Source organism: Oncorhynchus keta, chromosome 11, assembly GCF_023373465.1.
Source record: "Oncorhynchus keta strain PuntledgeMale-10-30-2019 chromosome 11, Oket_V2, whole genome shotgun sequence".
NCBI classification, from domain to species: domain Eukaryota; kingdom Metazoa; phylum Chordata; class Actinopteri; order Salmoniformes; family Salmonidae; genus Oncorhynchus; species Oncorhynchus keta.
Genome location: NC_068431.1, coordinates 22,190,524 through 22,218,420, shown reverse-complemented (window position 1 = coordinate 22,218,420; position 27,897 = coordinate 22,190,524). Strand labels below are relative to the sequence as shown.

Here is a 27,897-nt window from a genome sequence, read left to right as displayed (position 1 = left end):
CACTTAAAGTAAATACCCTTTACAAGTGGGTTAGCCCTACCGTAATGCCTTCTGGAGTCTCTGCATGCAGTCAGGGGCGAGGGGGTGGTGCTTCTTGGCCTGGAGGAACTTCTGGACGTGGGGTAGCAGAATGTTACTGGGGGGGAACAGACCTGCACACAGCCACAGCAGCTCCCAGCCCTTCTCCTCGCTGTACCTGCACACACACACACGCACACACGCACACACACACACACACACACACACACACACACACACACACACACACACACACACACACACACACACACACACACACACACACACACACACACACACACACACACACACACACACACACACACACACACACACACACACACAAAATCGCAAACACACAGCACAACATGGTCAATCCCCATATGACCACAACTTCCCTGGGAATGTGTCGACTGTAGTCTCAGACATACTTGATGTGATTCTCAGTGAGCTGTTTGAGGATCTGACAGTAGATCTCATCTTTGAGTGGCTCTGCCTTCAGCGCTCCCTCAAAGATCTGGTCGGTCAGCTCGTTGACCGAACGCGCTCGCTTGGACGGATAGTCACCCATATACTTCAACAAGGGTGCAGGGGAGTGGTCAAGGACCATGACCAGACATCGACCTCAAGACTATGCACGTTAAACACAGACATAATTCTATGATGCAGTACAACATAATATACATAATGCTAAATTTGACATGTTGAAGTTGGCATAACATTTCAAGTGATTGTTTACCCAACTTACACAATAGTTTCCTTACCCATAAGTAATCTATGGCTAAAGTAAGACAGCAGTCCATGCTTTTTTTTATTTTGCATTTTTGTCAAAAAATCTATGCAAGTTCATATCCCTGATATTAGCATATTTCGCATTTCATGTTTAAATCATCCTACAGTGTTCAAAATAAAGTTACTTTAAGATTATTTGGACATGAAGCGTGAAAAAGTAATTCATACACAATGGCTGCAAGACAGTAAAGATATCGATGAAGGCCAGTTGAGCCTCCTGGGAGAGCTCCTCGTGGGCCAGCACCTTCTTCAGTAGGGGCTGTTTGAGGGGCTCCCTGGCGCAGCACCACAGACGCTCCTTCCCGCGGCCCTTAGTGATCATTACCCTGCTCAGAGTGCTCTTGGGAGGGGATCTGGATGGGTGGAGTAGGGGTGGATAGGAAGAAGGGATGGGGGAAGATGGATGAAGGGAACAGAGAGGGATGAGTGGAACAGAATGTGTGTGTGTGTGTGTGTGTGTGTGTGTGTGTGTGTGTGTGTGTGTGTGTGTGTGTGTGTGTGTGTGTGTGTGTGTGTGTGTGTGTGTGTGTGTGTGTGTGTGTGTGTGTGTGTGTGTGTGTGTGCGTGCGTGCGTGCGTGCGTGCGTGCGTGCGTGTGTGTGTGTGTGAGTGAGTGAGTGATTGAGTGAGTGGCTACCTGAAGTAATCATAGGAGAACTCCTCTAGGGTGTAGGGCTTGACCTTGTCCTCACTCTCAGCAAGGGCCAGCTGGGACAGGTTTATGGACTCTCTTCTCTGGTCTGGAGTCATAGTCACCAGAGCCTAGCAGAGAGAGAGAGGGGGTTGGAGATGGAGGGAGGGAGGGAAGAGAGATGTAGAGGTAAGGAAGTAGGAGAATGAGAGAGAGTGAAGGAAGAAAACGAGAGAGGGAGAGAGTGAGAGAGAGAAAATGGAGGGGAAATGGAGAGGGAAGGGAGTAGAGAGGATGAAAGAGACACGTTGGGAGAGGGGAGAGAGAAAGAAAGACATACAGTCACAAAAAAAATAACTTTAGTAAACTACAGAATGAGAGCAGTAAAGACAGTATGAAGCATGAATGCCTGAGGACATCATCAACATCATCACCACCACCAAATTGTCATACTGTGGTATACATTCTTCAAGATTCCATAGATTTCCAAAATTACCCATTAATGACCGTAGTTTCTAAAAGATCCTGGAACTTTGGAAATGTACAGAGAATTTTGTAACCCTATGAGGTCACTCACTACGATGTCATACTGCGGCCGGGTTACGGTGGGCAGGACGTAGACACAGTCGGCCGGGAAGTCCCCCTGTTGCTTGGTCCTGTCATTGACCCCGTGGGCCCACCCTGAGGTCATGACCTGCTCGCCACAGTGCTCGTCCAATAGGATCAGGTCGCCCTTGGAAAAACTGAGGAAGGTGGAGTCCTCGCCGCCCGCTACAGGAGCACAACATTCAATTCAATGTACCTTAATGTCTCCTGTGATGGAACTTCATGTGTGGTGGTTGGTAAATACAACTTAAGGAGGTATCGCGTGTGCGGGAGTTATAAAAGTTAGATTTATCTACAATGGTAAATGCAAGACACACATTCATGACTAGGGGACAGCTCGAGATCGAATTTGAATACTGAAACAATGTTGCAAAAGTCAGGGAGACAGACAGCAAAGATTATACAAGTATCTTCTGTTTAAAACTAAATCTTAGTTTAAAAGAAATGTGAGGTAATATCGAGATGGTTTTTATAGTGGAGATCAAGTTAAGAAATTGACTGGCTGATGAGACAGTGGATTGCACAATCAGATGGACCAGAGTAAATAGGCATTTTAATGTCATAGATTTAGCCAGTGGTAACTTGTGGATAGACAGCGGCTGGAATGCGGTTTTAACCAATCAGCATTCAGAATAAAACGCAACCGTTGTATAAAATGGTCAATAAGCCAATTCCAAAGTTAAAAACAGTCCATTAAATGGTAAAAGATAGCAGGTTAGGGGCTCCCAAGTGGAGCAGCAGTCTAAGGCACTGCCTTGCAGTGCTAGAGGCATCACTTCAGACCCGTGAATCCCATAGGGTGGCACACAATTGGCCCAGCATCACCCGGGTTAGGGGAGCGTTTGGCCGGGAGGCTTTACTTGGCTCATCGTGTTCTGGCGACTCCTTGTGGCATCCGGGCGCCAGCGGGCTGACCGGGCGCCTGCAGGCTGACCTCGGTCGTCAGGTGAACGGTGTTTCCTTCGACACATTTATGCAGCTGGCTTCTGGGTTAAGCGGGCGGGTGTTAAGAAGCATGGTTTTACGGGTCAAGTTTTGGAGGACACATGACTCGACCTTTGCCTTCCGAGCCCATTGGGGAGTTGCAGTGATGAGACAAGATCGAAATTGGGGATAAAAAAGGGGGTAAAATAAAAAAAAGAATACAAAATATATATACATTACTGGTCAAAGGTTTTAGAACACCTACTCATTCAAGGGTTTTTCTTTATTTTGAGAAGACATCAAAACTATGAAATAACACATATGGAATCATGTAGTAACCAAAAAGTGTTAAAAGGGTATTTAAAATATATTTTATATTTGAGATTCTTCAAATAGCCCCCATTTGCCTTGATGACAGCTTTTCACACTCTTGGCATTCTCTCAACCAGCTTCACCTGAAATGCTTTTCCAACTGTCTTGAAGGAGTTCCCACATATGCTGAGCACTTGTTGGCGGGGTTTCCTTCACTCTGCGGTCCAACTCATCAACTCAACAATTATAGTCCCACTAAGCCCAAACCAAATGGGATGGCGTGTCGCTGCAGAATACTGTGGTAGCCATGCTGGTTAAATGTGCCTTGAATTCTAAATAAATCACAGACGGTGTCACCAGCAAAGCACCCCCACACCATAACACCTACTCATCCATGCTTTACGGTGGGAAATACACATGCGGCGATCATCCGTTCACCCACACCACATCTCACAAAGACACGGCGGTTGGAACCAAAAATCTCTAATTTGGACTCCAGACAAAATAACTCTGGGAAGGATTAATTTGGGCTGCAATTTCTGGGGCTGGTAAATCTAATGAACTCTGCAGCAGAGGTAACTCTGGGTCTTCCTTTCCTGTGGCGGTACTCATGAGAACCAGTTTCATCATAGCACTTGATTGTTATTGCGACTGCACTTGAAGAAACTTTCAAAGTTCTTGACATTTTCCATATTGACTGACCTTCATGTGTTAAATAAGGATGGACTGTCGTTTCTCTTTGCTTATTTAAGCGGTTCTTGCCATAATATTGACATGGTCTTTTACCAAATAGCGCTCTCTTCTGAATACCCCCCTACCTTGTCACAACACAACTGATTGGCTCAAACGCATTTAGAAGGAAAGAAATTCCACAAATGAACTTTTAAGAAGGCACACCTGTTAATTGAAATGCATTCCAGGTTACCTCATGAAGCTGGTTGAGAGAATGCCAAGAGTGTGCAAAGCTGTCATCAAGGCAAAGGGTGGCTACTTTGAAGAATCGTTTAACACTTTTTTGGTTACTACATGATTCCATATGTTTTATTTCATAGTTTTGATGTCTTCAACTTTATTCTACAATGTAGAAAATAGTAAAAATAAAGAAAAGCCTTTGAATTAGTAGGTGTTCTAAAACGTTTGACTGGTACTGTATATATATAAAAATACAGCGGGTTAGAGCAGATTCTACCCTAAAACATCAATATCAACACACAATTACAACACAATTAATATAGCTTTTTTCACTGCTGTGGTTTAGAAGATAAAACATGAAATGGAGTCATTCCCTCTTCGAAAAAGAGACATACATTATAAAAAATGACACAGAGTTGCTTCTCATATGGTGGCATGTATAAGAAAACACCTACAAGATCACAGTCATTTACCATACTTGGAAGACATTACCTGTTCTTAATTGAAAAGTGTTGCCAATGTGGACCAATGTGCATTGCCACTGTTCATTAACCTAATAATATAAAGTTAATAAGAGCTAGTAGGTTACTTACCGGGGTTGGGGCAGTCCAGCAGCGCCACCACAAACTTTGACCTCTTCCTGAGGCCCTCCAGGAAGGTCACGACGAGGTCGCGTATGTCCTCGGCATTATTGGAGGTGAACGTGTACTCGTCTCCTTTGATGGTGGCCAGCGAGAAGCTCTGGCCCTGGAGCTTACCACCTCTGTCAAGGGAAATGATTCTTACAATATCAAAACAATGTCACAATTAAAATATAATTTGATATATATTTTATATCTTATTTAGGTCTTTACATGTGTATATATTGTGCAATCTGACAATGTGGTCAGACCAGGGTTGACATTTACGCAGTATCAGCATGGATGAGTTGATAGCTCAGTTTGTTTGGGCCCAACAAGCACAACAGGACATGCAGGAACCAACATTGGAAGGACAGCGTCTAAAGAATGTATGCAAGCTGTGAGAAGAAACGCAGACCGAGTCGCATCAAGCTAATGGAGGTTGATGACATCGAGACCTACTTCTGCACAAACGGACAGCACTCCGGGAAGGATGGCCCAACGTGAAGTTGGCAAGTCTACTGGCCCCGTTCCTGTCTGGAGATGCTCAAACGGCATATTATGACCTCAACACTAACTCCGACTGTCTCAAGAGGGAGGTACTCAGCCGCTACGGGTACAGCCTGGCCCATCGGGCCCAACTGGTCCATGACTGGAGGTTCATGGCTGAAGCTTCCCCCCGAGCCCAGATGAGCGACCTACTGTGCATCACCAGGGCATGGCTCCTAACAAACGTAGCCACCGTCCTCATTATTGACAAAGTGGTCATGGATCGCTTCTTACGGGCGCTACCTCACGACATGAAGAGGGCGGCAATCCTACGTATGCCCCAGACCTTGGACGACCTCTTGGGAGCCGTGGCGATGCACCAGAATACTGAGGCCCTGCTGAAGGGGACAGAGGCCGAGTCTGAGAGCCGTCAGTGGGGACGAAAGGACAACCCCACCACGTACTCCCCAATCTGACAGTCAGCCGGGCTAAAGGACTGCAGACCCACAGAGAGACAGCCGAGGCAGAGTCCACCTGCTGCAGTCAACCTTAGGTGGACGGAGACCAAAGGAGGTGATTTGAGTGTGGCCCCCGTGGACACCTCACATGGAGTTGCCCGGGTCGAGAAGAGTTGATGCCATCAGCTGGCCCAGAAGATGAGCTGGGCGCAGGAGTAAACTATGTCATCTTCTGTTGGGCCCACAGCGAATGACCAGCACCCACGGTCCCGGTGAAAGTCGCTGGTCATGACCCCCACACTCTGTTGGATTCCGGGAGTGTGGTAGCGCTCGTACAAACGCCGGTGACCGACGAGAGCGGGGACAGACCGTCGCACGCGGCCCGGAAGCAAGCGGTTGCCAACCCCGTGTCTACGGACCCGAAGTTGGGGTCAGACGGGCGCCGGAACCAACCGCACCTGGTGAACAACCAGAGGAGGGTTGTAGGTAGTGAGAGGTTGCTACCAGATAGACTTACTCACAGTCTGCTATAATTGAGGGGCTCGGCGTTCTACCCCAGAGGAGACAGCATTCCCCAGAGCCCAGAAGGCGGTAACCCGGAAGAGGTCTCCTGGAGGAGACCTGTTTCTTTTTTCTTTATTGTTTTAAATAAACACCTTTAACTGAGGTGTGTCAATGTCTGATCTGTGTAAACATCTACATGAAACCCCCTGGTCTGCCACAATAAATACATAAATATATATATATATTCAGTTGCTGTGTACATTACAACTGTGGAAATACTATAAAAAGTATTGAATGATGTTTTAAATAATTACAAGATATCAATGAACAACCAGGTGAATGAAAACATATCTAATTATAATTGACAAATAATGACTACAGTCTATTGGGAGAGAGGAATCGTAGCAGCATTACCTGCTACTGGACACATTAGTGATCTCTGGGAAAGAGAGTTCCAAAAGGACCTGCTCCTGCTCATCCACAAAATAGACCCCGGTCCAGTTCACCGCCACAATGACGTCATTCTTAGGCAGGCTGGGCCCTGACGGGTTCAAAAGTGACTTAGAGGTAATTTCAACCTACATTTAGTCATGATATTATGGATACGATACAGGTCTTCCTCAGAAATATCATTAGTGTTACATCCATTGCAGTACATTGGCCATAAATATCAACAGTAGACTTACCTGAAAATTTGAAGGCCTCGTAGAAGCGTGAGAAGAGTAAAGGCCACTTGAAACGAGCAAAGTCAACGACATCTTCCTTCACCCTCTGAGGGTCCAACCTCTTCTGGGTGTAGACTCCCTTGGGGAGTGGAGGTGTTAGCGAGACTGTTTGAGAACTGTGTGTGTGAGGGTGTGTACTGTTCATAAGACAATATAGTCAAGTTGTAGTGGTAAAAAACAAAGGTGGGTAAACACTGAATGCCGATTGAGATGACGGGTGGCGGTTAACATAAAAGCGTATTCAGAAACTATCATTTTGCTCAGTAGATGCTTAAATGATATTCACTAAAGACAAAGCTGTGGAAACAGCATTTATGCATGTTTATCCTCCACTACATCCCTGAATATAATGATAAATAGTTCATAGGACAAAGAGCACGAGACAGGCACTGAAACTGATTTTGGGTCCGAAAGTGAAAGGCGCTGAAACTGATCCTTGGGGTACACATACCTTTTTGTGGGCGGCGACAACTAGCTGGGCCCACTTGTCATTGGTCTTGGCAGAGCTGATTTCGCGGTCAGGGATGTAGGATGGGATGAGGTTGAGGAGGCGCTCCTGGAGAATCCCAGAGCCATAGTCTATGTAGTACTGCTGGGATGCCAGTTCCGCCAGATCCTCATCCTGAGAGAGAGAGAGGGAAATTGAGAAAGGGAGATTGGGTAGATGGAGTGGGAGAGAAGGGGAAGGAGCTTTAATACTTTCATATTTGACAAAAACATTAGGCATGAATGTGCTTTCATATTGTACATCAGGATAAAATGAATATCACATAAAAACGCCATCTCACGTAATTCATCAACCTAGCACAGAGAGAGGACTAGTGGAAAATAGATCAAGAGACTAAAAATAACTATAGTTCTGAAATTCCCTAAATCTGACCCCCACGTTAATCTCTCTCCTCATACATGCCTTCATCCCTCTGCCCTTATGCCCCACTAACCCTCTCGCAGCGGTACTCGCCGAACTTGACCCCACGGACAGTCTGCTGGTAGATGAGGTTGGTGGCCACGCTGTCTTCGCCAGGATTGTGCCAGGGAGTGAAGATCTCTTTCCTGAAGAACAGGCGCCAGGGGGCATTCCTCTCCTGGGCTCCCTGCTCCTTGGCGTACTGCTCACACTGCGACACGGCGTCCATCACATGGTCGCTGCTGCTCCCCAATGAGGATACCTGGGGGGATGGATCGACATTTGACATTGGGCTCGATAGCTTCTCAAACAAGTTTGTGACCGTGTGTGTATGTATGAATGAGCGAGAGTGAGTGAGTGAGTGAGTGAGTGAGTGAGTGAGTGAGTGAGTGAGTGAGTGAGTGAGTGAGTGCGTGGCTGCATGCATACGTGTGTGTGAGGTCCAGTCAAGTACCTTATCGAACAGGGCGATGTAGAGGGAGAAACCGAAGCGGTCTTGGAGGCTGATTTTGTCTGCCAGGGCATTACACAGCTCGCTGGCCGTGGTGGCTGAGTCGGTCAGCAGGGTCTTAGTGGTACCATCCATGAAGGTTACCGGTAACATGATGGGCTTCTTCGACTTAGTGGCCTGAAAGCGAGGGATGATTATTTTGGACTAAAAAACAACTCCAGGCTACACTTGAAAGTCTAAGATAGAAGATACGAGATAGAAAGTATGTAAAAATGTCCTATACTGTATATCTGATAATAACTGCCCTTTTTCTGGCATGCAAATTGATTTTGATTAACAAAAAATCTGTGCCCCTCCCCGAAGGCATTATCTGTATTTAGGTCTCGGGCCAAGACGTCATAGCAGTCGAAAGCAGAAAATATGATGGTAGAGGAATAACGGCAGACACGTGACTGGAAAGAAGCTTCCCCTAGAGGCCTAGACACTGATTTAAGGTCAGTTTTGCCCCTAATAATCAGGTTTAGAACTTCCCCCATGGTTCAATTATCCTAGATCTGTGCGTACCTGCAGCTCCAGCCAAGATGGCGGCTGGGTCCTGGTGCGATTCACAAAGGTCCTCCTCAACCTCTCCTCGCAGTATGGAGCGTAGCCCGGCGGACCACTGATCATGAATGTACGCAAATACTGAAGGAAAGAAAGGAAGGGTGGAGGGGGGAAAGAGAAAGGGGAGAGAGAGAGGGAGAGCGAGGGGGGAGAGTGTCAGGGGGTAAAGTTAACATCAATGAGACATTCTGGGGCATATTCAGTGGATCCACTTCGAATTCAACAGAAATTGGCCAAGACAGATTTGAGTGGTGTGTGTATGTGTGTTTGTCAGTGTGTGTGTATGTGCGTGTGTGTAAGTGTGCATGTGTGTGTGTGTTTGCACACATGTGTATCAAAAAGACGAGGATCTTACTTTGACAAACTTCTCAGAGGGAGCGAAGCAGCCAGCACAGAGAGAGAGCAGGATCCAACCACGGGCATGGCTACTCTTAGACGGGTTCTGGGTCAGCTGCTTGCAGATCTGACAGTAGATCTCATCTCTGGTGAAGGACAACAGCCAACCAATCACAGCCACCATCAGATCATGAGCAGCAAAAACCACAAGCCAATCACACGGACCATAAGTAGTAAGTCAGAACCAGGACACATACTGATGATGTTTAGTGTCCCCATATCCAAACTAGCACCCCACTCAGAATACAAGTCCAATACATCACTTAAATCGTTTTTTTGTGATGGGTGAAAACAAAATGGTGGAAGCTCAGATCATAAATGAAGGAGGGGAGCATGGAGAGGACAGATTGAGAAAGTGAAAGAGTCTTTCTGAGTATTTGGTGGAATAAGTCAAAGGGTTGTTTCTTCTTTCTTTTCTCTCCAAAACTCTTGAACGTGCCGTCCTTGGCCAGCTCTCCCTCTATCTCTCTCAGAATGACCTTCTTGATCCAAATCAGTCAGGTTTCAAGACTAGTCATTCAACTGAGACTGCTCTTCTCTGTATCACGGAGGCGCTCCGCACTGCTAAAGCTAACTCTCTCTCCTCTGCTCTCATCCTTCTAGACCTATCGGCTGCCTTCGATACTGTGAACCATCAGATCCTCCTCTCCACCCTCTCCGAGTTGGGCATCTCCGGCGCGGCCCACGCTTGGATTGCGTCCTATCTGACAGGTCGCTCCTACCAGGTGGCGTGGCGAGAATCTGTCTCCTCACCACGCGCTCTCACCACCGGTGTCCCCCAGGGCTCTGTTCTAGGCCCTCTCCTATTCTCGCTATACACCAAGTCACTTGGCTCTGTCATAACCTCACATGGTCTCTCCTATCATTGCTATGCAGACGACACACAATTAATCTTCTCCTTTCCCCCTTCTGATGACCAGGTGGCGAATCGCATCTCTGCATGTCTGGCAGACATATCAGTGTGGATGACGGATCACCACCTCAAGCTGAACCTCGGCAAGACGGAGCTGCTCTTCCTCCCGGGGAAGGACTGCCCGTTCCATGATCTCGCCATCACGGTTGACAACTCCATTGTGTCCTCCTCCCAGAGCGCTAAGAACCTTGGCGTGATCCTGGACAACACCCTGTCGTTCTCAACTAACATCAAGGTGGTGGCCCGTTCCTGTAGGTTCATGCTCTACAACATCCGCAGAGTACGACCCTGCCTCACACAGGAAGCGGCGCAGGTCCTAATCCAGGCACTTGTCATCTCCCGTCTGGATTACTGCAACTCGCTGTTGGCTGGGCTCCCTGCCTGTGCCATTAAACCCCTACAACTCATCCAGAACGCCGCAGCCCGTCTGGTGTTCAACCTTCCCAAGTTCTCTCACGTCACCCCGCTCCTCCGCTCTCTCCACTCGCTTCCAGTTGAAGCTCGCATCCGCTACAAGACCATGGTGCTTGCCTACGGAGCTGTGAGGGGAACAGCACCTCAGTACCTCCAGGCTCTGATCAGGCCCTACACCCAAACAATGGCACTGCGTTCATCCACCTCTGGCCTGCTCGCCTCCCTACCACTGAGGAAGTACAGTTCCCGCTCAGCCCAGTCAAAACTGTTCGCTGCTCTGGCTGCCCAATGGTGGAACACACTCCCTCACGACGCCAGGACAGCGGAGTCAATCACCACCTTCCGGAGACACCTGAAACCCCACCTCTTTAAGGAATACCTAGGATAGGATAAAGTAATCCTTCTCACCCCCCCCCCCCTTAAAAGATTTAGATGCACTATTGTAAAGTGGCTGTTCCACTGGATGTCATAAGGTGAATGCACCAATTTGTAAGTCGCTCTGGATAAGAGCGTCTGCTAAATGACTTAAATGTAAAATGTAAATGGTTGTAGGTCACCTGAGGGCGGGCCTTAGGATGCCGTTGCCAATGATGAAGTGCAGCTTCTCCAGGTTGGATGTGGGACGGTCCTCCAGCATGCTGTTCCCCTGTAGGCTGTAATCGCCGTCAGTCAAACGCCGGGTCACCTAGAGGAGGAGGCGAGGCCAATTGGGAACAGTCATGTCATTGGTGATTCCTTCCATTCTGTATGTTATTGGTATTGGTAAATGCTGAGTTGGCATCGGGGTTTGAATTACAGGGGTGGCCAGAGATTCTGAACACTCCTATAACAAATCAGATGACCCATATAATCTGTCAAATATTAGCATGGGCATATCCATAAGCAGTAAGACAAATGTTGGTCTAACCAACTATTTTTGGGATTGTGTGGCTCAGTTGGTGGTAGCATGATGCCGCTAACTGATATATATTATTATAATATACTGTATATTATGATGATCGCTATAATGAGACACAAACCTCCTCAGTGATTTTGGACTTCCTCTTCAGGGTGAGAGAGACCAGCTTGTGTCTCACACTGTTCTTCTTCTGCCCACCACCACCTTCAATGGAGCTGTTCTGTAAGAGGGAGAGAGGGGTGTAGATGAGCTTTATGTTGTCTGTCTGTCTGTCTGTCTGTCTGTCTGTCTGTCTGTCTGTCTGTCTGTCTGTCTGTCTGTCTGTCTGTCTGTCTGTCTGTCTGTCCGTCCGTCCGTCCGTCCGTCCGTCCGTCCGTCCGTCCGTCCGTCCGTCCGTCCGTCCGTCCGTCCGTCCGTCCGTCCGTCCGTCCGTCCGTCCGTCCGTCCGTCCGTCCGTCCGTCCGTCCGTCCGTCCGTCCGTCCGTCCGTCCGTCCGTCCGTCCGTCCGTCCGTCCGTCCGTCCGTCCGTCCGGTCTGGTCTCCTTAACTGCTCCCTTAGGCCAGTGTTTCTCAAACCCTGGTCCTGGGGACACAAAGGGGTACATAGTTTTTTTTTTTTTGCAGTAGCACTAACGTACCTGACTCCAATAGTCAAAGGCTTGATAAGTTGAATCGGGTGTCTGAGTGCGAGGGCAAAAACAAAAATGGACACACCTATAGGTCCCCAGGACCAGGATTGAGAAACACTGACTTAGGCCTAATTTTACTTTACACAAGTACACAATACAAGAATGCAATTAGCTACACAACTACGCCATTTTACGTGGCTAATTGCGTTCTTATGTTGCGTATTTGTGTTATTGTATAAATTAGGCTTCAAACACTTCCTATTACGTTCTCCCTCCAAGTCACATCTTCTCTGGCCCATTTTACTCTGAATACCTCAAAAGCACACTTTACTACTCCTCAACTCCACATCCTCTCAGGTCCTCCCTTTCTCCCCTGCTCTTCCCACCTACATTCTATCCCTTCTCTTCTCTCTACTCCCCTCTCTCACCGAGGTTTGGGGGAGGGGAAGTTGATCCTGGATCTGTACCTACGTCACTCCAGAGCTCCCCCTCACCTCTCCCTCCACAGTCTGGAGCTCCTGCAGCTCTCTCTTGTAGGACCTCTTTCTTCCTCTCTCCCCTCCCTCTCTCCCTTCCCTCACCTCTCCCTCCACAGTCTGGAGCTCCTGTAGTTCTCTCTTGTAGGTCCTCTTGCCCAGCGTCTCGTAGATCTTGGTCATGACAGGTATTTTCTCAGAGCCGTCAATGATGGCGATGTGGTACTTGGGCTCGGGCAGGTCCCCCATGAACCTCAGCACTGTGACCCACACTGCCAGCGCGGCCTGAGGGAGCGGGGGGGGTTGTTATCCCAAGTTGATAAATTACATATTGATTTCCTTACCTAGTAAGCAGTCTTTCGACTAAAACAGACAGCAATCTTTGGTTTTGTTTCCCCGGCTGCGGTCACATGCTAACATTAGTATGCTTGTCCAAAAACCAATTTGATATCCCCCAAATTAGCATGTTCTTAATTTTCTGACAAATCATCTTTGAAAAGGAAAAGGCTCAACACTTACTGGCCATTAAAAACAAATAGTTTTACTTAAGCAAAGTATTTTAAAAAAGCTTGATGTTTCGTTCATCAACGGCCTTCATCAGAAGGCCATTGAGGGACGAAATGTGAAGCTTTAGTGGAAGTGACAGCGTTTTAACTTTTCATTTTTTTATTTAACCTTTATTTAACTAGGCAAGTCAGTTAAGAACAAATTCTTATTTGACAATGATGGCCTACCCCAGCCAAACCCTCCCCTAACCCGGACGACACTGGGCCAATTGTGAGCCGCCCTATGGGACGGCGGGTTGTGATACAGCCCGGGATCGAACCAGGGTCTGTAGTGACACCTCTAGCACTGAGATGCAGTGCCTTAGACCGCTGCTCAACAGGAGCCTAATTTATGCTTCAAAACCAACTTTATAAGAGGTTTTAAAAATAGGTTATATTGACTCAAATTCCATGACATACAGTAAGGCATTGTTGGCAGAATAGATGGACTTAGTTCAATGAATGATTAATATAATTCACCAATACATTTCTTGGTAGTTAAAACAATATTGCTATCAGGTTGTAAATCACAACTGGTCTGGTGCATTGTTTGCTATCTCCATCCATTCCGGATGCACTGTTTCAGTTTCAATGACTCAATATGTTGAACAAGAATGGAAGACTTGTAACTAAGGCCAGGAATGTCAATACAATCAAACTAGCAAGGATAATGATCACAAGTCAGTCATAACGTGGCTAATAAGCTAGCGCACATGTGTCAAACACAAGGCTTGCCGGCCGAGTAGGACACACAAGCGAGTATAAATGAGTCCACATTTGAGTAATTTACTTTATGAAATTACAGCCTGATTGCGCTCGCAGTGAAAGTGTACAGACACATTCCACAGTCCTAGCTAGGCTACTAAAATATTGCAGCCTGGCTTCGGTTTTTGAAGCTTGACAATGAACAACCAAAAACCAAAACTTGCAACAAAACAACATGGAAGGAGAAACATGTCGGACTACTAAAGCAACATTTGAGCAGTAGTCTAGTTTGGAGCAGTAGTCTAGTTTGGAGCAGTAGTCTAGTTTGGAGCAGTAGTCTGGTTTGGAGCAGTAGTCTAGTTTGGAGCAGTAGTCTAGGTTGGAGCAGTAGTCTAGTTTGGAGCAGTAGTCTAGTTTGGAGCAGTAGTCTAGTTTGGAGCAGTAGTCTAGTTTGGAGCAATAGTCTAGGTTGGAGCAGTAGTCTAGGTTGGAGCAGTAGTCTAGTTTGGAGCAGTAGTCTAGGTTGGAGCAGTAGTCTAGTTTGGAGCAGTAGTCTAGGTTGGAGCAGTAGTCTAGTTTGGAGCAGTAGTCTAGGTTGGAGCAGTAGTCTAGGTTGGAGCAGTAGTCTAGTTTGGAGCAGTAGTCTAGGTTGGAGCAGTAGTCTAGTTTGGAGCAGTCGTCTAGTTTGGAGCAGTAGTCTAGTTTGGAGCAGTAGTCTAGGTTGGAGCAGTAGTCTAGTTTGGAGCAGTAGTCTAGGTTGGAGCAGTAGTCTAGTTTGGAGCAGTAGTCTAGGTTCGAGCAGTAGTCTAGGTTGGAGCAGTAGTCTAGTTTGGAGCAGTAGTCTAGTTTGGAGCAGTAGTCTAGTTTGGAGCAGTAGTCTAGTTTGGAGCAGTAGTCTAGGTTGGAGCAGTAGTCTAGGTTGGAGCAGTAGTCTAGTTTGGAGCAGTAGTCTAGGTTGGAGCAGTAGTCTAGTTTGGAGCAGTCGTCTAGGTTGGAGCAGTAGTCTAGTTTGGAGCAGTAGTCTAGGTTGGAGCAGTAGTCTAGTTTGGAGCAGTAGTCTAGGTTGGAGCAGTAGTCTAGTTTGGAGCAGTAGTCTAGTTTGGAGCAGTAGTCTAGTTTGGAGCAGTAGTCTAGGTTGGAGCAGTAGTCTAGTTTGGAGCAGTAGTCTAGGTTGGAGCAGTAGTCTAGTTTGGAGCAGTAGTCTAGGTTGGAGCAGTAGTCTAGTTTGGAGCAGTAGTCTAGGTTGGAGCAGTAGTCTAGGTTGGAGCAGTAGTCTAGTTTGGAGCAGTAGTCTAGTTTGGAGCAGTAGTCTAGTTTGGAGCAGTAGTCTAGTTTGGAGCAGTAGTCTAGGTTGGAGCAGTAGTCTAGTTTGGAGCAGTAGTCTAGTTTGGAGCAGTAGTCTAGTTTGGAGCAGTAGTCTAGGTTGGAGCAGTAGTCTAGTTTGGAGCAGTAGTCTAGTTTGGAGCAGTAGTCTAGTTTGGAGCAGTAGTCTAGTTTGGAGCAGTAGTCTAGTTTGGAGCAGTAGTCTAGGTTGGAGCAGTAGTCTAGTTTGGAGCAGTAGTCTAGTTTGGAGCAGTAGTCTAGTTTGGAGCAGTAGTCTAGTTTGGAGCAGTAGTCTAGTTTGGAGCAGTAGTCTAGTTTGGAGCAGTAGTCTAGTTTGGAGCAGCAGTCTAGTTTGGAGCAGTAGTCTTTGGAGCAGTTGGAGCAGTAGTCTAGTTTGGAGCAGTAGTCTAGTTTGGAGCAGTAGTCTAGGTTGGAGCAGTAGTCTAGGTTGGAGCAGTAGTCTAGTTTGGAGCAGTAGTCTAGGTTGGAGCAGTAGTCTAGGTTGGAGCAGTAGTCTAGTTTGGAGCAGTAGTCTAGGTTGGCTACTCAATTACAAAAAGAATGAGTACAAAAAATGCGTGCATTCAACCAGACAAGTCATCCGTGATATACAGATTGTTAAACAACCATCATTGGCCACTTTAATAAATGGAACACTAGTCACTTTAATAATGGCACTACAAGAATGTTTACATATCTCATATGTGTAATATTTGTGTTCTGGAGAAATGACCAGGCAGGAGACGGGAGTACAGTTAGTTTTCGTTTAGTCAAAACCCCTCGTGCTCTACAGTTCCCGGCTCCCCAGTGTGCATGTGCATTTCCTATTAGGTGTAGTAACGTAGCACTGCCGTAATGCATTACTGCTTAGTAACAGCACAGTAACTAATATAAACAGATGTAGATCCCAGATACTACAATATGTATATACTGTATGTAGCAGTGTGATGTTGTTCCCTTAGATTATGCACCAAGTTACACACAAGGACCAATTCAAATAGGCCAGTTCAAGAGGGGATGTTAATAATTTGATAATAATAATAATAAATCAGAGTATTTTTTAAATTTAATTACAGCTGCATAGCTAATGTTTTTCTTTGGTGAACAAACAAATATTGTACATACATGTGATTGTAAAAGTTTTGTATGTTTTGGTTTGGTCCATCGCAGGTTATCTGTATTTCCGTACCCCCTTATTGTTCTCTTTTGCCTGACCTTCGGCTAGCAAGGTATGTTGTCCTTGGCTCCAAAATTGTTTAATATAAAACCGTCAAAATGTTACACAATGTACTGTTATGCTACCATAAGTTTGTTACAATGTGGATAATATAAAGATTTATGTTAACAAGTTTCACAAAGCTCGCTAACTAGGGTATCTATTGTAACTTGTGAGTACTTGGGACAGTGTTTGAGGGAGTGTCCATGTGCTTGCGCAGGTGCCTGAGAGCTAGGACTGCGCCAAGGGTTAACATAATGTGTGTTGTCTCTTCGTGTGCAGGTATGTCTTTTATTTTGTCCGAATGATGTTCTGTATCATTTTACTTGTATTGTATGTTGTGCTGTTGTGCATTGAATGTGTGCATGCAGCACCTGTTATTTCCTTTTGGCGCTCTTTTGCCTGACCTTCGGCTAGCAAGGTGCCTGAGAGCTAGGACTGCGCCAAGGGTTAACATAATGTGTGTTGTCTCTTCGTGTGCTGGGCAAATAAAAATAATTCAACTAGCAGACCTCCAGTTGTGGCAGTGTCCTAATTAAAAGTACACAACCCCAGAATGAACCACGCCACATGTACACTACTCTATTCTATACTATCTGTTGCATTTTAGCTGCTCTGTAACTACTCATCCATATATTTTATATTTATATATTCTTATCCCATTCCTTTACTAGATTGTGTGCATTAGGTTTTGTTGTGGAATTGTTAGATAGTACCTGTTAGATACTGCTGCACTGTTGGATTTAGAAGCATAAGCATTTTGCTGCACTTGCAATAACATCTGCTAACCATGTGTATGTGACCAATACCATTTGATTTGATGTGCAGCAAAAGGTCAAATATGTTTTAGGTTTAAATGGTACAACAACCTATAGCTATTTGGAGTTACTAAATACTTCTGATCAGGGTCACAGCATATTATGCACATCTGCAAGTGTAACAATATAGACTTTACGTCCGTCCCCCCGCCCCGACCTGGGCGCAAACCAGGGACGCTCTGCACACATCAACAGTCACCCTCGAAGCATCGTTACCCATCGCTCCACAAAAGCCACAAGGGGAACCACTACTTCAAGGTCTCAGAGTGAGTGACGTCACCGATTGAAACGCTACCAGCGCGCACCACCTCTAACTAGCTAGCCATTTCGCATCGGACACACATAGCATAGCAGCTGGACAAAGGCTGGACAAATATCTTATTTTGTTTTAATATGTTAAAATGCTATACACAGAATCCTATGTAGGCGGATAATATAAAGGGCTATATTTTTTCTAACAGAACAATGGCCAGTTTGCGTCGCAGTTGCGTGTTATTTTATAAAAACAAATAGGCTATGTCTGGCCTCTATGTGTTTTTTTTTATATGGCCCCTGCTCTGACCGAGTTTGACACCCCTGGGCTAGCGTATCTATTTATGTAGTTAGCTATTTATTTAGCATGCTAAAAACACGGAGTCTAATGTTAGCTAGCTAGCTGCTGGGAACTAATGTTAGCAAGCTAGCTGCTGGGACGATATCATGATGTCATTGGAGGAGTGGGTGAGTGACCAACTTTTTCCCCTCAAATAGCTTTTTGGTGGCTACAGCTAAAGATGCAGGTGTCATTTGGTTAGTTAGCAAGAAATGTGAATCTCTTTCCTAGCTAGCTAGCTATGCTGAACTTGAACGATTTATCCACAGTTAGCATATCTCTTAGTTATCAATCAAATGTATTTTGCATTGATCAAATGTGCGGGCAGGCAGGTTCCCATTCAGTTGTCAGAACGTGGGTTGGGTCAAGCATGCATTATCAGGCAAGCTGCAGAAGGATGAGTCGGCTACTATTCCCCATCTTTTATCAGTGCAATTTTGACAGCCAATTAGCTGAAAAGATTTGAGAGGGTTTATCTAATGTTCCCTGGTTGGATTTTTAGCTAATCTCAGTATGGATAGCCTTAGTTGTTGATCTTTTTGATGTGATTAGGCAACTGAGGGAGAGAGAGCCTACCTTTTCATGATTGTTTGAACAATAGGACTGTGAAGTTCCCAAATGTCTGCAGAAATCCATTCAGGTGTATTTTGTGGCTTTTGGTGAATGCATTCTAAAGTCGTGCTGTTGCTACTGCCTGTAAAAACACAGTCCAGTTTAAAGTGAATGATGGCAGGCCTGTGTGGCAAATGGCTTATTAGCATATCGCCTACTGTAGCTCTGATTGGCTATGGCACCGGTCTGCATAGACTCTGGTCCTGGACAAGACTGATGTTTTTATAAAATGTTAATTACTGCAGTTTCTATTAATTGTCCAAAAGCACGGCTGCTTACCCACTCTATATTGCTACAGAATTTTCACAAATGCCTTACTCTACATCATTCCCAAACATTCTATGAATTTTCTGACAAGTGCTGGCTTGTCAGAAAATGTAAAAAAAGGTGATCTTTCTGAGGGTGTATTTGAATAAGATTTAATGTTGCTAAAAACGCTGTCAGTTCCACTTTAAATTAAACTATGAGTTTTTAAAGGTGAGCAAGCATTTTCAATGATAATCTAATTCTTTGGTCGCACCTCGACTCACATTGGTTGAGCGCCCTCCACTTCTTTCCCGCCCAAATCATCTTAAACAGTGGTCACCAAGCGGTTGATCGATCTCAAAGGCATTCCTAGTCGATCACCAAACATTTCTGTAAAAAACCCAACGATAAAGCCTTGCGTTCTTATTTTTCTTTATTTGTTTTGCACTGTTGGTGGTAGGTGCACTTGATTGAGCAGCTCTAGCACCGGGAATGCAAAGTGTTCCCATTTTCAACCATTTCATATGTCTGATGCTAGAACTCTGTCTATACCGCAGGCCCATAGAGCAAATCAAAGTGCATTTATAGGCCTATCGCCAGATAATAAGATGGCTTAGATCACCGTGACTACACAGTTTTCTAGCGCCATAGACCACTTGTAAAACTCATTCCACAGAGGGCCGAGTGTCTGCAGGTTTTTGCTCCTCCCATGTACTTGATTGATGAATTAAGGTCACTAATTAGTTAGGAACTCCCCACATCTGGTTTTCTAGGACTTAATTAAAAGGAAAAAACAAAAACCTGCAGACACTAGATCCTCCATGGAATGAGTTTGACAACCCTATCATAGGCTGTAAAAAGAATCCTCGAATGCACAGCAAAGTGATCATTTAAGATTTCAAAACCATGACTAGAGAGAGACTAAACGAACACAACAAAGAGCTGTTGTTTTCAAGTAAGTTCATGTTCAAGTTGTTATTCAGCACTGTCAACACCTTGTTCAACACTTTTATAAGCCATAAAATGCACTTTCTCCCTATTTACACTCACACTGGCTGCAACAACCAGTATTGCAGGGTTTCAATAAGCTTGCGTTGTTATTATTTGCAGGTTGTGTCTTTTTTTAAAATCAAGGAATATTTACCTTTCTCTGATCATAGGAGTAACAACATGAATTGGTGCATGAGTCTGAAATAATGCAGTGCCACCAGCTGGAAGACTGTGTCCCCTTTTCTCAGCAGAGGGAGGGAAAGAGGAGGGAAGGTGAGTCAGGTTAGAGGCGGCCTCACGCTGCTCCCTCCCCTGAGACTGACCATCAGATGCAGGCTATCAGTCCAGTAAAAAAAAAAGCGAATTATTATGCTCACTCTGCTGTGCCTCACAAGTAATACAACACATGATCTATTACAAGTGTGATCAAACAGGCAAAACGTCAGTATAGAGACAAAGTGGAGTTGCAATTCAACGGCTCAGACACAAGACGCATGTGGCAATCCCGGTCTACAAAAGGAAAACCAGCCACGTTGCGGACACCGATGTCTTGCTTCCGGACAAGCTAAACACCTTCTTTGCCCACTTTGAGGATAACACAGTGCCACTGACGCAGCCCACTACTAAGGAATGTGGGCTCTCATTCTCTGAGGCCGACGTGAGTAAGACACTTAAACGTGTTAACCCTTGCAAGGCTGCCTGTCTAGACGACATCCCTAGCCGCATCAGCTGACCAGCTGGCTGGTGTTTTTACGGACATATTCAATCGCTCACTATCCCAGTCTGCTGTCCCCACATGCTTCAAGATGGCCACCATTGTTGCTGTACCAAAGAATTGGTAACTGAACGAAATGACTATTGCCCTGTAGCACACGCTTCTGTCATCATGAAATGCTTTGAGAGACTATTCAAGGATTATATCACCTTACATGCCACCCTAGACCCACTTCAATTCGCTTAAAGCCCCAACAGGTCCACAGACGATGTAATCGCCATCACACTGCACACTGCCCTATCCCATCTGGACAAGAGGAATACCTAGGTAAGAATGCTGATCATTGACTACAGCTCACCATTCAACACCATAGTACCCTCCAAGCTCATTATTAAGCTTGAGGCCCTGGGTCTGAACCTCGCCCTGTGCAATTGGGTCCTGGACATCCTGACGGACTGCCCCCAGGTGGTGAAGGTAGGAAACAATACCTCCACTTCGCTGTTCCTCAACACTGGGGCTCCACAAGGGTGCGTGCTCAGCCCCCTCCTGTACTTGCTGTTCACCCATGAATTTGTGGCCAAGCCCGCCTCCAACTCAATCATCAAGATTGCAGATGACACAGCAGCAGTAGGCTTGATTACCAACAACAGCGAGACAGCCTATAGGGAGGAGGTGCGGGCTCTGGGAATGTGGTGCCAGGAAAACAACCTCTCACTCAACGTCAACAAAACAAAGGAGGACTTCAGGAAACAGCAGAGGGAGCATCCCCTATCCACATCAACGGGACAGCAGTGGAGAAGGTGAAAAGTTTTAAGTTCCTTGGCGTACACAAACCCGAACAAACTGAAATGGTCCACCCACACAGACAGTGTGGTGAAGAACCTCAGGAGGCTGAAGAAATTCGGCTTGTCACCTAAAATACTCACAAACTTTTACAGATGCACAATTGAGAGCATTATGTTGGGCTGTATCACCACCTGGTATGGCAACTGCACAGCCCACAACCGCAGGGCTCTCCAGAGGGTGGTGCAGTCTGCACAACTCTTCACCGGGAGAAAACTACCTGCCCTCCAAGAAACCTACAGCACCCGGTGTCACAGGAAGGCTATAAAGATCATCAAGGACAACAACCACCCGAGCCACTGCCTGTTCACCCTGCTATCATCCATAAGGTGAGGTCAGTACAGGTGCATCAAAGCTGGGACCGAGAGACTGAAAAACAGCTTCTATCTCAAGGCCATCAGACAGTTAAATAGCCATCACTAGCACAGAGAGGCTGCTGCCTATACACACAGACTTGAAACCATTGGCCACTTTAATAAATGGAACACTAGTCACATTAATAATCTCACTTTAATAATGTTAACATATCTTGAAATACTCATCTCATATGTATATACTGTATTCTATACTATTCTACTGTATCTTAGTCTATGCCGCTCTGACATTGCTCGTCCAAATATTTATATATTCTTAATTCCATTTCTTCACTTAGATTTGTGTGTATATGTTGTGCAATTCTTAGATATTACTTGTTAGCTGCACAAGAAGCTCAAGCATTTCGCTACACCCGCAATAACATCTGCTAAACACGTGTATGTGACGAATACAATTTGATATAATTTCAAATATAATTTCAAAATGGTCTGGAACAACAACATTGGCAGGGCAATTCAAGCAAAGCCAACATGCAGTGATTATGTATTAGGCCTATAGCCTAATGCTCAAACCTCATTGCTACAGAACAGTTTTTAATTGGTTAATGTTTCATGGGTTTACGTTTTTTAGGTCATGTTTCAAAAGAATCTGAGCTGTAGATCTCAGATTGTATTTTGTCCCAGAAAGTTAACTTATCTAAAAGTGTCTGAAATTGATTGTGTAATTCCATGAAGATTTGTGCAGGAAATGTAAAACATGCTAATTCTGGGGGATATTAATAATTAATTTGTAAGGGGGGTAGCTTTTGTGGGGTTGTGTTAATGTTGAATGAGAAACTCAGGACCCCAACGGCGAAAACACACGATAGGTCAAAAGTTAGGTCAACTCACCAGCTGGTCGCCCTCGTCCTCGTGGAAGAGCAGCGGCTGTTTGAGCGGGCGCCGCACATAGGTGTGTGTAGTGGTGCCCTGGAAGTAGGTGGCGGCAAACTTAGAGAACTTGTACTCCGACAGGTCTTCTTCCTCATCGTCAGGCAGAGGGAGAGCCTCGTCCAAGTCTTCCTCCTCCCCCTCGGCCCGCGGAGCCACCTCCAGGTCCTATAACACACACATGTAATTAGGCACAGAGACACAGAGGCATGCACGGAGGGAGGGAAGCAGGCACAGAGGCATGCATGGAGGGAGTGAAGCAGGCGCAGAGGCATGCATGGAGGGAGTGAAGCAGGCACAGAGACATAGAGGCATGCATGGAGGCAGGCAGACAGGCAGGTGCACCCACCCACCCACGCACACACACAGACATAGCCTATACACCAAGGCACACACACACCCCTACTCACCTCGAAGCCGGCCGGCCCCTGTCCCTCCAGGTTGGGCAGTGCCCCTGTGTTCCCCAGGAAGCCAAACATCTGGTCCACCATGTCTGAGTGGTCCACTGGCTGCTGCCTCTCCCGCTCCACCTGTTGTGTTGAGTTTGAGTTATTAAGACAAACAATGGACAATATCAAACATATAACACAAGGTAGCTCCAGTATGTGTAGCCTGGTCCCAGATTCACCTGTTTGTGCTGTCTTGCCACATCTATGGTCATTGTCACACTAGAGTCAATTTTGGCTCATTGACACCAATGGATGAATAAGTGAACATTTGTCTAAAGTAGAAGTTAAGATTCACCTCTAAGTAACCAATTAGCTGCTTCAGATACCTGTTCCACCAGCTCCTTCTTCCGTCGTGCCTCCTCCCGTGCCTCCTTCTCCCTCTGCTCCTCCTGACGGGTCAGCTCGGCCAGGCGCTCCTGGTGACTCCTCTCGGCCTCAGCCCGCGCCCGCCGCGCCGTCATCTGATTCATCAGGCGCTCCTCCTCAGCCAGACGCTGGCCCTCTGCTTCTTTACGCCGCCGGTGCTGAGAAAGGGGCAAGAGAGTTGTTTAATCACTTACAATATCTCTTAAATGTTTTTAAATATTCCTAGATGTCAAAGTAATGTAACAGGAAGTAAACAGGTAACAAAATATTCAGTAAATTGAAAAAGCAGAAGCAAAGGAGCTTAGATAAAATAGCCTTGAGTTCATGAAAGTACAATAACCTAAAGATATCTGTGTATTTTCAGTCACTGCGTTTCTGCTGTTACACTACAGGACATACAGTATGAGTCTTATATTTTGCCCCACTCACTTTACTTTAGCCCTGTTGATTTGCTGTGTGTGTGTCTACCTCTGTGTGTATTAGTATGCATGTGAGTAGTGTAATATCTTACCTCTGCCCTGAGTCTCTGGGTAACCCTCCGCGCGATCATGCCCCGGGCATATGCCTGGATGGTGATCACCGCATGCAGCTGCCGCCAAAAGGACCGCCTCACCATGAAACCACGGCAACGGGCCTGCATTTGGGTGACGCGCGTTTTGGCCAATCGGTAGGTGACAAAGAGTTTCCTTGACCTATAGAGGGCTTGGAGGCGCAGGAAGCCCACCCTCATCTGGATAGGAGACACCAAACACCAATATAACACAAATAGAATGTTCTAACAACATAACTACACCAATATAACACAACAATAATGTTATAGCAACATAACTACAACACATAACTCAGCAATTATGGAACATGCTTTTAAGGAACGTCCGATGAGGGAATGAATGTCATTCCTTGCCAGGGATACGTCCAAGTGAACCGTTCAGGAAATGGATGATTGTGAAATGTCAGTAACCATGGAGATAGAGGAACTCACTGCACTGTAGTCCTTCCTGCACCGATAGCCACGCCATGTTTTCTGAATGAGTGTCACTGACCTCCTCACCCTCAGGAAGTTAGTCCTGGAAAACACACAGGGGTGAGAGAGGGAGAGGTGCATATAAAAACATATGATAGCATTCTGTAGTGCTCAACCACAACATACAGATGTGCATTAACATGTCCAGTCAATTCAACGGCAGTATCTGAATTAGAACTATTAGGAAGAAAGTTTTTTTATTTTTTATTCCATAAAATATGGATAAACAAAATAAACTTGAAGAGGATCCTTCACTGCACCACTTCTGCTCTCCACCCCCACCGCCTGTCCCCTCTCCCCCTCCTAACCCTCTATTCCTCCATTGTTCCCCTCTTCTTCTCCTCCTCCCTCACTCCCCTCTGTCCTTTCCCCCTTGTCCCCCACCCCTCCATCTCTCCGCTCTCCTCCTCTCCCTCTGTCTCTCTATACCCTTCACTCTCAAACCTCCCCTCTCTCCCCTTCTTTCTCACCTCTCCTTCATTCCTCTTACAGCCTTTTGAATAAGGATGACCTTGTCGGTGATGGCCTTGTCCCTCTCTATCTCCAGCTGCATGTCATGGTGGTCCTGAAATGGAGAGGGAGGGGAGGAGCGACATAGAGAGAGAGGATAGGGGTGAGAGGCAAGAGAGAGAGCATTGTTTTATCGTAATATGTAATTTGTGTAATAATGTAGGTGAAAATATGTTGTTTATCAACCAGATAAGCATGTCGATTTGCAATCTATAAAATCCAGACACCTTGAGAAAGATCTTGGTCTTCCCAATCTGCCAGTCATCATCTCGTCCAAGAACTGCCTCCACTATCTTCTGACATGTCCCTCTCAGGTCCTCCTATGAGAAAACAACGGGGGTTGAATGACACATCTCTCAACCAATAGCCATCCTGAAGTAGAGTAACAGAACATAGTAATATCATTTTCTTATTGGACAAGTCCAGGAGGCCCTCCCTGTTTCAGTCTGGTTTCTTTTGTTTGGTGCCTAATGAACAGGGTCCAGCTCTGCTCACCTGTCTGTTTGCAGGTTTGACTCCGGGCATGAGAACGCGGTAGCGGTCTACAAACTCTCCGAAGGTGTATCTGATGGGGTAACCGGCGCGCCTGATACGAATGGTCTCCATCATCCCAGAGTACCTCAGCTGACGCACACACAGCTCCCTGTCAAACAGCTAGATGGACAGACAGACGGGCAGAGTTAACAAAGTGAACAGCCGTAAGAGAATGGTAAACGAACATCGTTACACACACAAGCATGGATGCGAACACACACACAGATAAACAGGCATGTACACACACAGGCATGTACACACACAGGCAGGTACACACACAGGCAGGTACACACACAGGCAGGTACACACAAGCACACGCACACATAAACACAATATTTCATGCTAGTACGTTCCTCAGGTTGGACTCACCATGGGTTTCTTGAGCTCGTTGGGTTTGATGCAGCGGACGAAGAAAGGCTGACACGCATTGAGTGTTCTCATCAGCAGCTCCAGAGAACGCTTGAACTGGCTGCTCAGAGTAGGGGAACGCTTCCTGGTCTCCACACCCTGCCAAAACACACACGAACACGCACACACACACACATTTACAGTACCAGTCAAAAGTTTGGACACACCTACTCATTCAAGGTTCTTCTTTATTTGTACTATTTTCTAAAATGTAGAATAATAGTGAAGACATCAAACTATGAAATAACACATGGAATCATGTAGTAACCAAAAACAAATCAAAATATATTTTATATTTGAGATTCTTCAAAGTAGCCTCCCTTTGCCTTGATGAAAGCTTTGCACACTCTTGGCTTTCTCTCAACCAGCTTCATGATGAATACTTTTCCAACAGTCTTGAAGGAGTTCCCACATATGCTGAGCACTTGTTGGCTGCTTTTCCTTCACTCTGTGGTCCAAATCATCCCAAACCATCTCAATTGGGTTGAGGTCGGGGGATTATGGAAGCCAGGTCATCTACTTCAGCACTTCATCACTCTCCTTCTTGTTCAAATAGCCCTTATACAGACTGGATGGGTGTTTTGTATCATTGTCCTGTTGAAAAACAAATGAAAGTCCCACTAAGCGCAAGCCAGATGGGATGGCATATTGCTGCAGAATGCTGTGGTAGCCATGATGGTTAAGTGTGCCTTGAATTCTAAATAAATCACTGACAGTGTCACCAGAAAAGCACCCCCACACCATCACACCTCCTCCTACTGTCACACCCTGATCTGTTTCACCTGTCTTTGTGCTTCTCTCCACCCCTCTCCAGGTGTCACCCATCTTCCCCCCCAGATTTCCACCGGTCTAATGTCCATTGCTCGTGTTTCTTAGCCCAAGCAAGTCTCTTATTATTATTGGTGTCCTTTTGTAGTGGTTTCTCTGCAGCAATTTGACCATGAAGGCCTGATTCACACAGTCTCCTCTGAACAGTTGATGTTGATATGTGTCTGTTACTTGAACTCTGGAAATAATTTATTTGGGTTGCAATCTGAGATGAAGGTTACTCTAATGAACGTATCCTCTGCAGCAGAGGTAACTCTGGGTCCTCTTTTCCTGTGGCAGTCCCCATGAAAGCCAGCTTCATCATAGTGCTTGATGGTTTTTGCGACTCCACTTGAAGAAAAATTCAAATTTCTTGAATTTTTCCCACATTGACTGACCTTCATGTCTTAAAGTAATGATGGACTGTTGTTTCTCTTTGCTTATTTGTCCTGTTCTTGCCATAATATGGACTTGGTCTTTACCAAATAGGACGATCTTCTGTATACCAACCCTACCTTGTCACAACACAACTGATTGGCTCAAATATATTAAGAAGGAAAGAAATTCCACAAATTAACTTTTAAGAAGGCACACCTGTTAATTGAAATGTATTCCAGGTGACTACCTCATGAAGCTGGTCGAGAGAATGCTAAGAGTGTGCAAAGCTGTCATCAAAGCAAAGGGTGGCTACTTTGAAGAATCTCAAATATAAAATATATTTGGATTTGTTTAACACTTTTTTTGGTTACTACATGATTCCATATGTGTTATTTCATGTCTTCACCTTTATTCTACAATGTAAAAAATAGTAAAATAAAGAAAAACCCTTTATACAGTATACCATACATTTAAATGAACATATTACAGCAGGGAATCCTACAGATTGTTTAAATGTAGGTGTAAACTCTAAATGCCACTTTAAATAACAGTGTTTCTCAAATAGTCGGTCAGGACCCCCTGGCGGGATGTGGCCAGTTCATGCTTGGTCGCAGTGTCAAATGAGGTGGCCACAGGATAAAATATTTGAGAATCACTGTTTTAATATTAGGACCACTGGGGTGAAGACTGAAAAGAAAGAGGGACAGAAAGGTTTGAGTTCCACAGAGGATGGATGGATGGAGGGGGTTTTGGGGTAAGCACAAGCTACATAAGGTTTGACATTGGTAGCAGCAGTGGGATCTGGGTTTTACCACAGTAGGAATGGCCGTTGTTTACCTTTGGAGGAGGAGTGGTGGGCGGCAGATAGCCACAAAGAAACTGAGGCCAGACAGAA

General features: G+C 45.7%; 1 protein-coding gene across 1 annotated transcript in view; it reads right to left on the bottom strand.

Moving 5' to 3' along the window:
- The window catches only part of LOC118390659 (unconventional myosin-VIIa-like), a 90,879-nt gene that overhangs the window by 24,852 nt on the left and 38,130 nt on the right, over positions 1-27,897 (bottom strand). The window contains exons 17-41 of the mRNA XM_052529707.1: positions 25,779-25,916; positions 25,371-25,529; positions 25,103-25,195; positions 24,836-24,930; positions 24,324-24,408; positions 23,853-24,071; positions 23,302-23,499; positions 22,937-23,056; positions 22,488-22,694; positions 12,783-12,962; positions 11,694-11,792; positions 11,232-11,359; positions 9,307-9,433; positions 8,913-9,032; positions 8,352-8,525; positions 7,932-8,159; positions 7,442-7,612; positions 6,952-7,069; positions 6,680-6,806; positions 4,788-4,957; positions 2,018-2,211; positions 1,447-1,571; positions 1,006-1,163; positions 450-603; positions 41-196 (exon numbers count right to left, since the gene is read on the bottom strand). Coding sequence (XP_052385667.1) covers positions 41-196; positions 450-603; positions 1,006-1,163; positions 1,447-1,571; positions 2,018-2,211; positions 4,788-4,957; positions 6,680-6,806; positions 6,952-7,069; positions 7,442-7,612; positions 7,932-8,159; positions 8,352-8,525; positions 8,913-9,032; positions 9,307-9,433; positions 11,232-11,359; positions 11,694-11,792; positions 12,783-12,962; positions 22,488-22,694; positions 22,937-23,056; positions 23,302-23,499; positions 23,853-24,071; positions 24,324-24,408; positions 24,836-24,930; positions 25,103-25,195; positions 25,371-25,529; positions 25,779-25,916 — 3,743 coding nt within the window. The remainder of the gene's footprint in view (positions 1-40; positions 197-449; positions 604-1,005; positions 1,164-1,446; positions 1,572-2,017; positions 2,212-4,787; positions 4,958-6,679; positions 6,807-6,951; positions 7,070-7,441; positions 7,613-7,931; positions 8,160-8,351; positions 8,526-8,912; positions 9,033-9,306; positions 9,434-11,231; positions 11,360-11,693; positions 11,793-12,782; positions 12,963-22,487; positions 22,695-22,936; positions 23,057-23,301; positions 23,500-23,852; positions 24,072-24,323; positions 24,409-24,835; positions 24,931-25,102; positions 25,196-25,370; positions 25,530-25,778; positions 25,917-27,897) is intronic.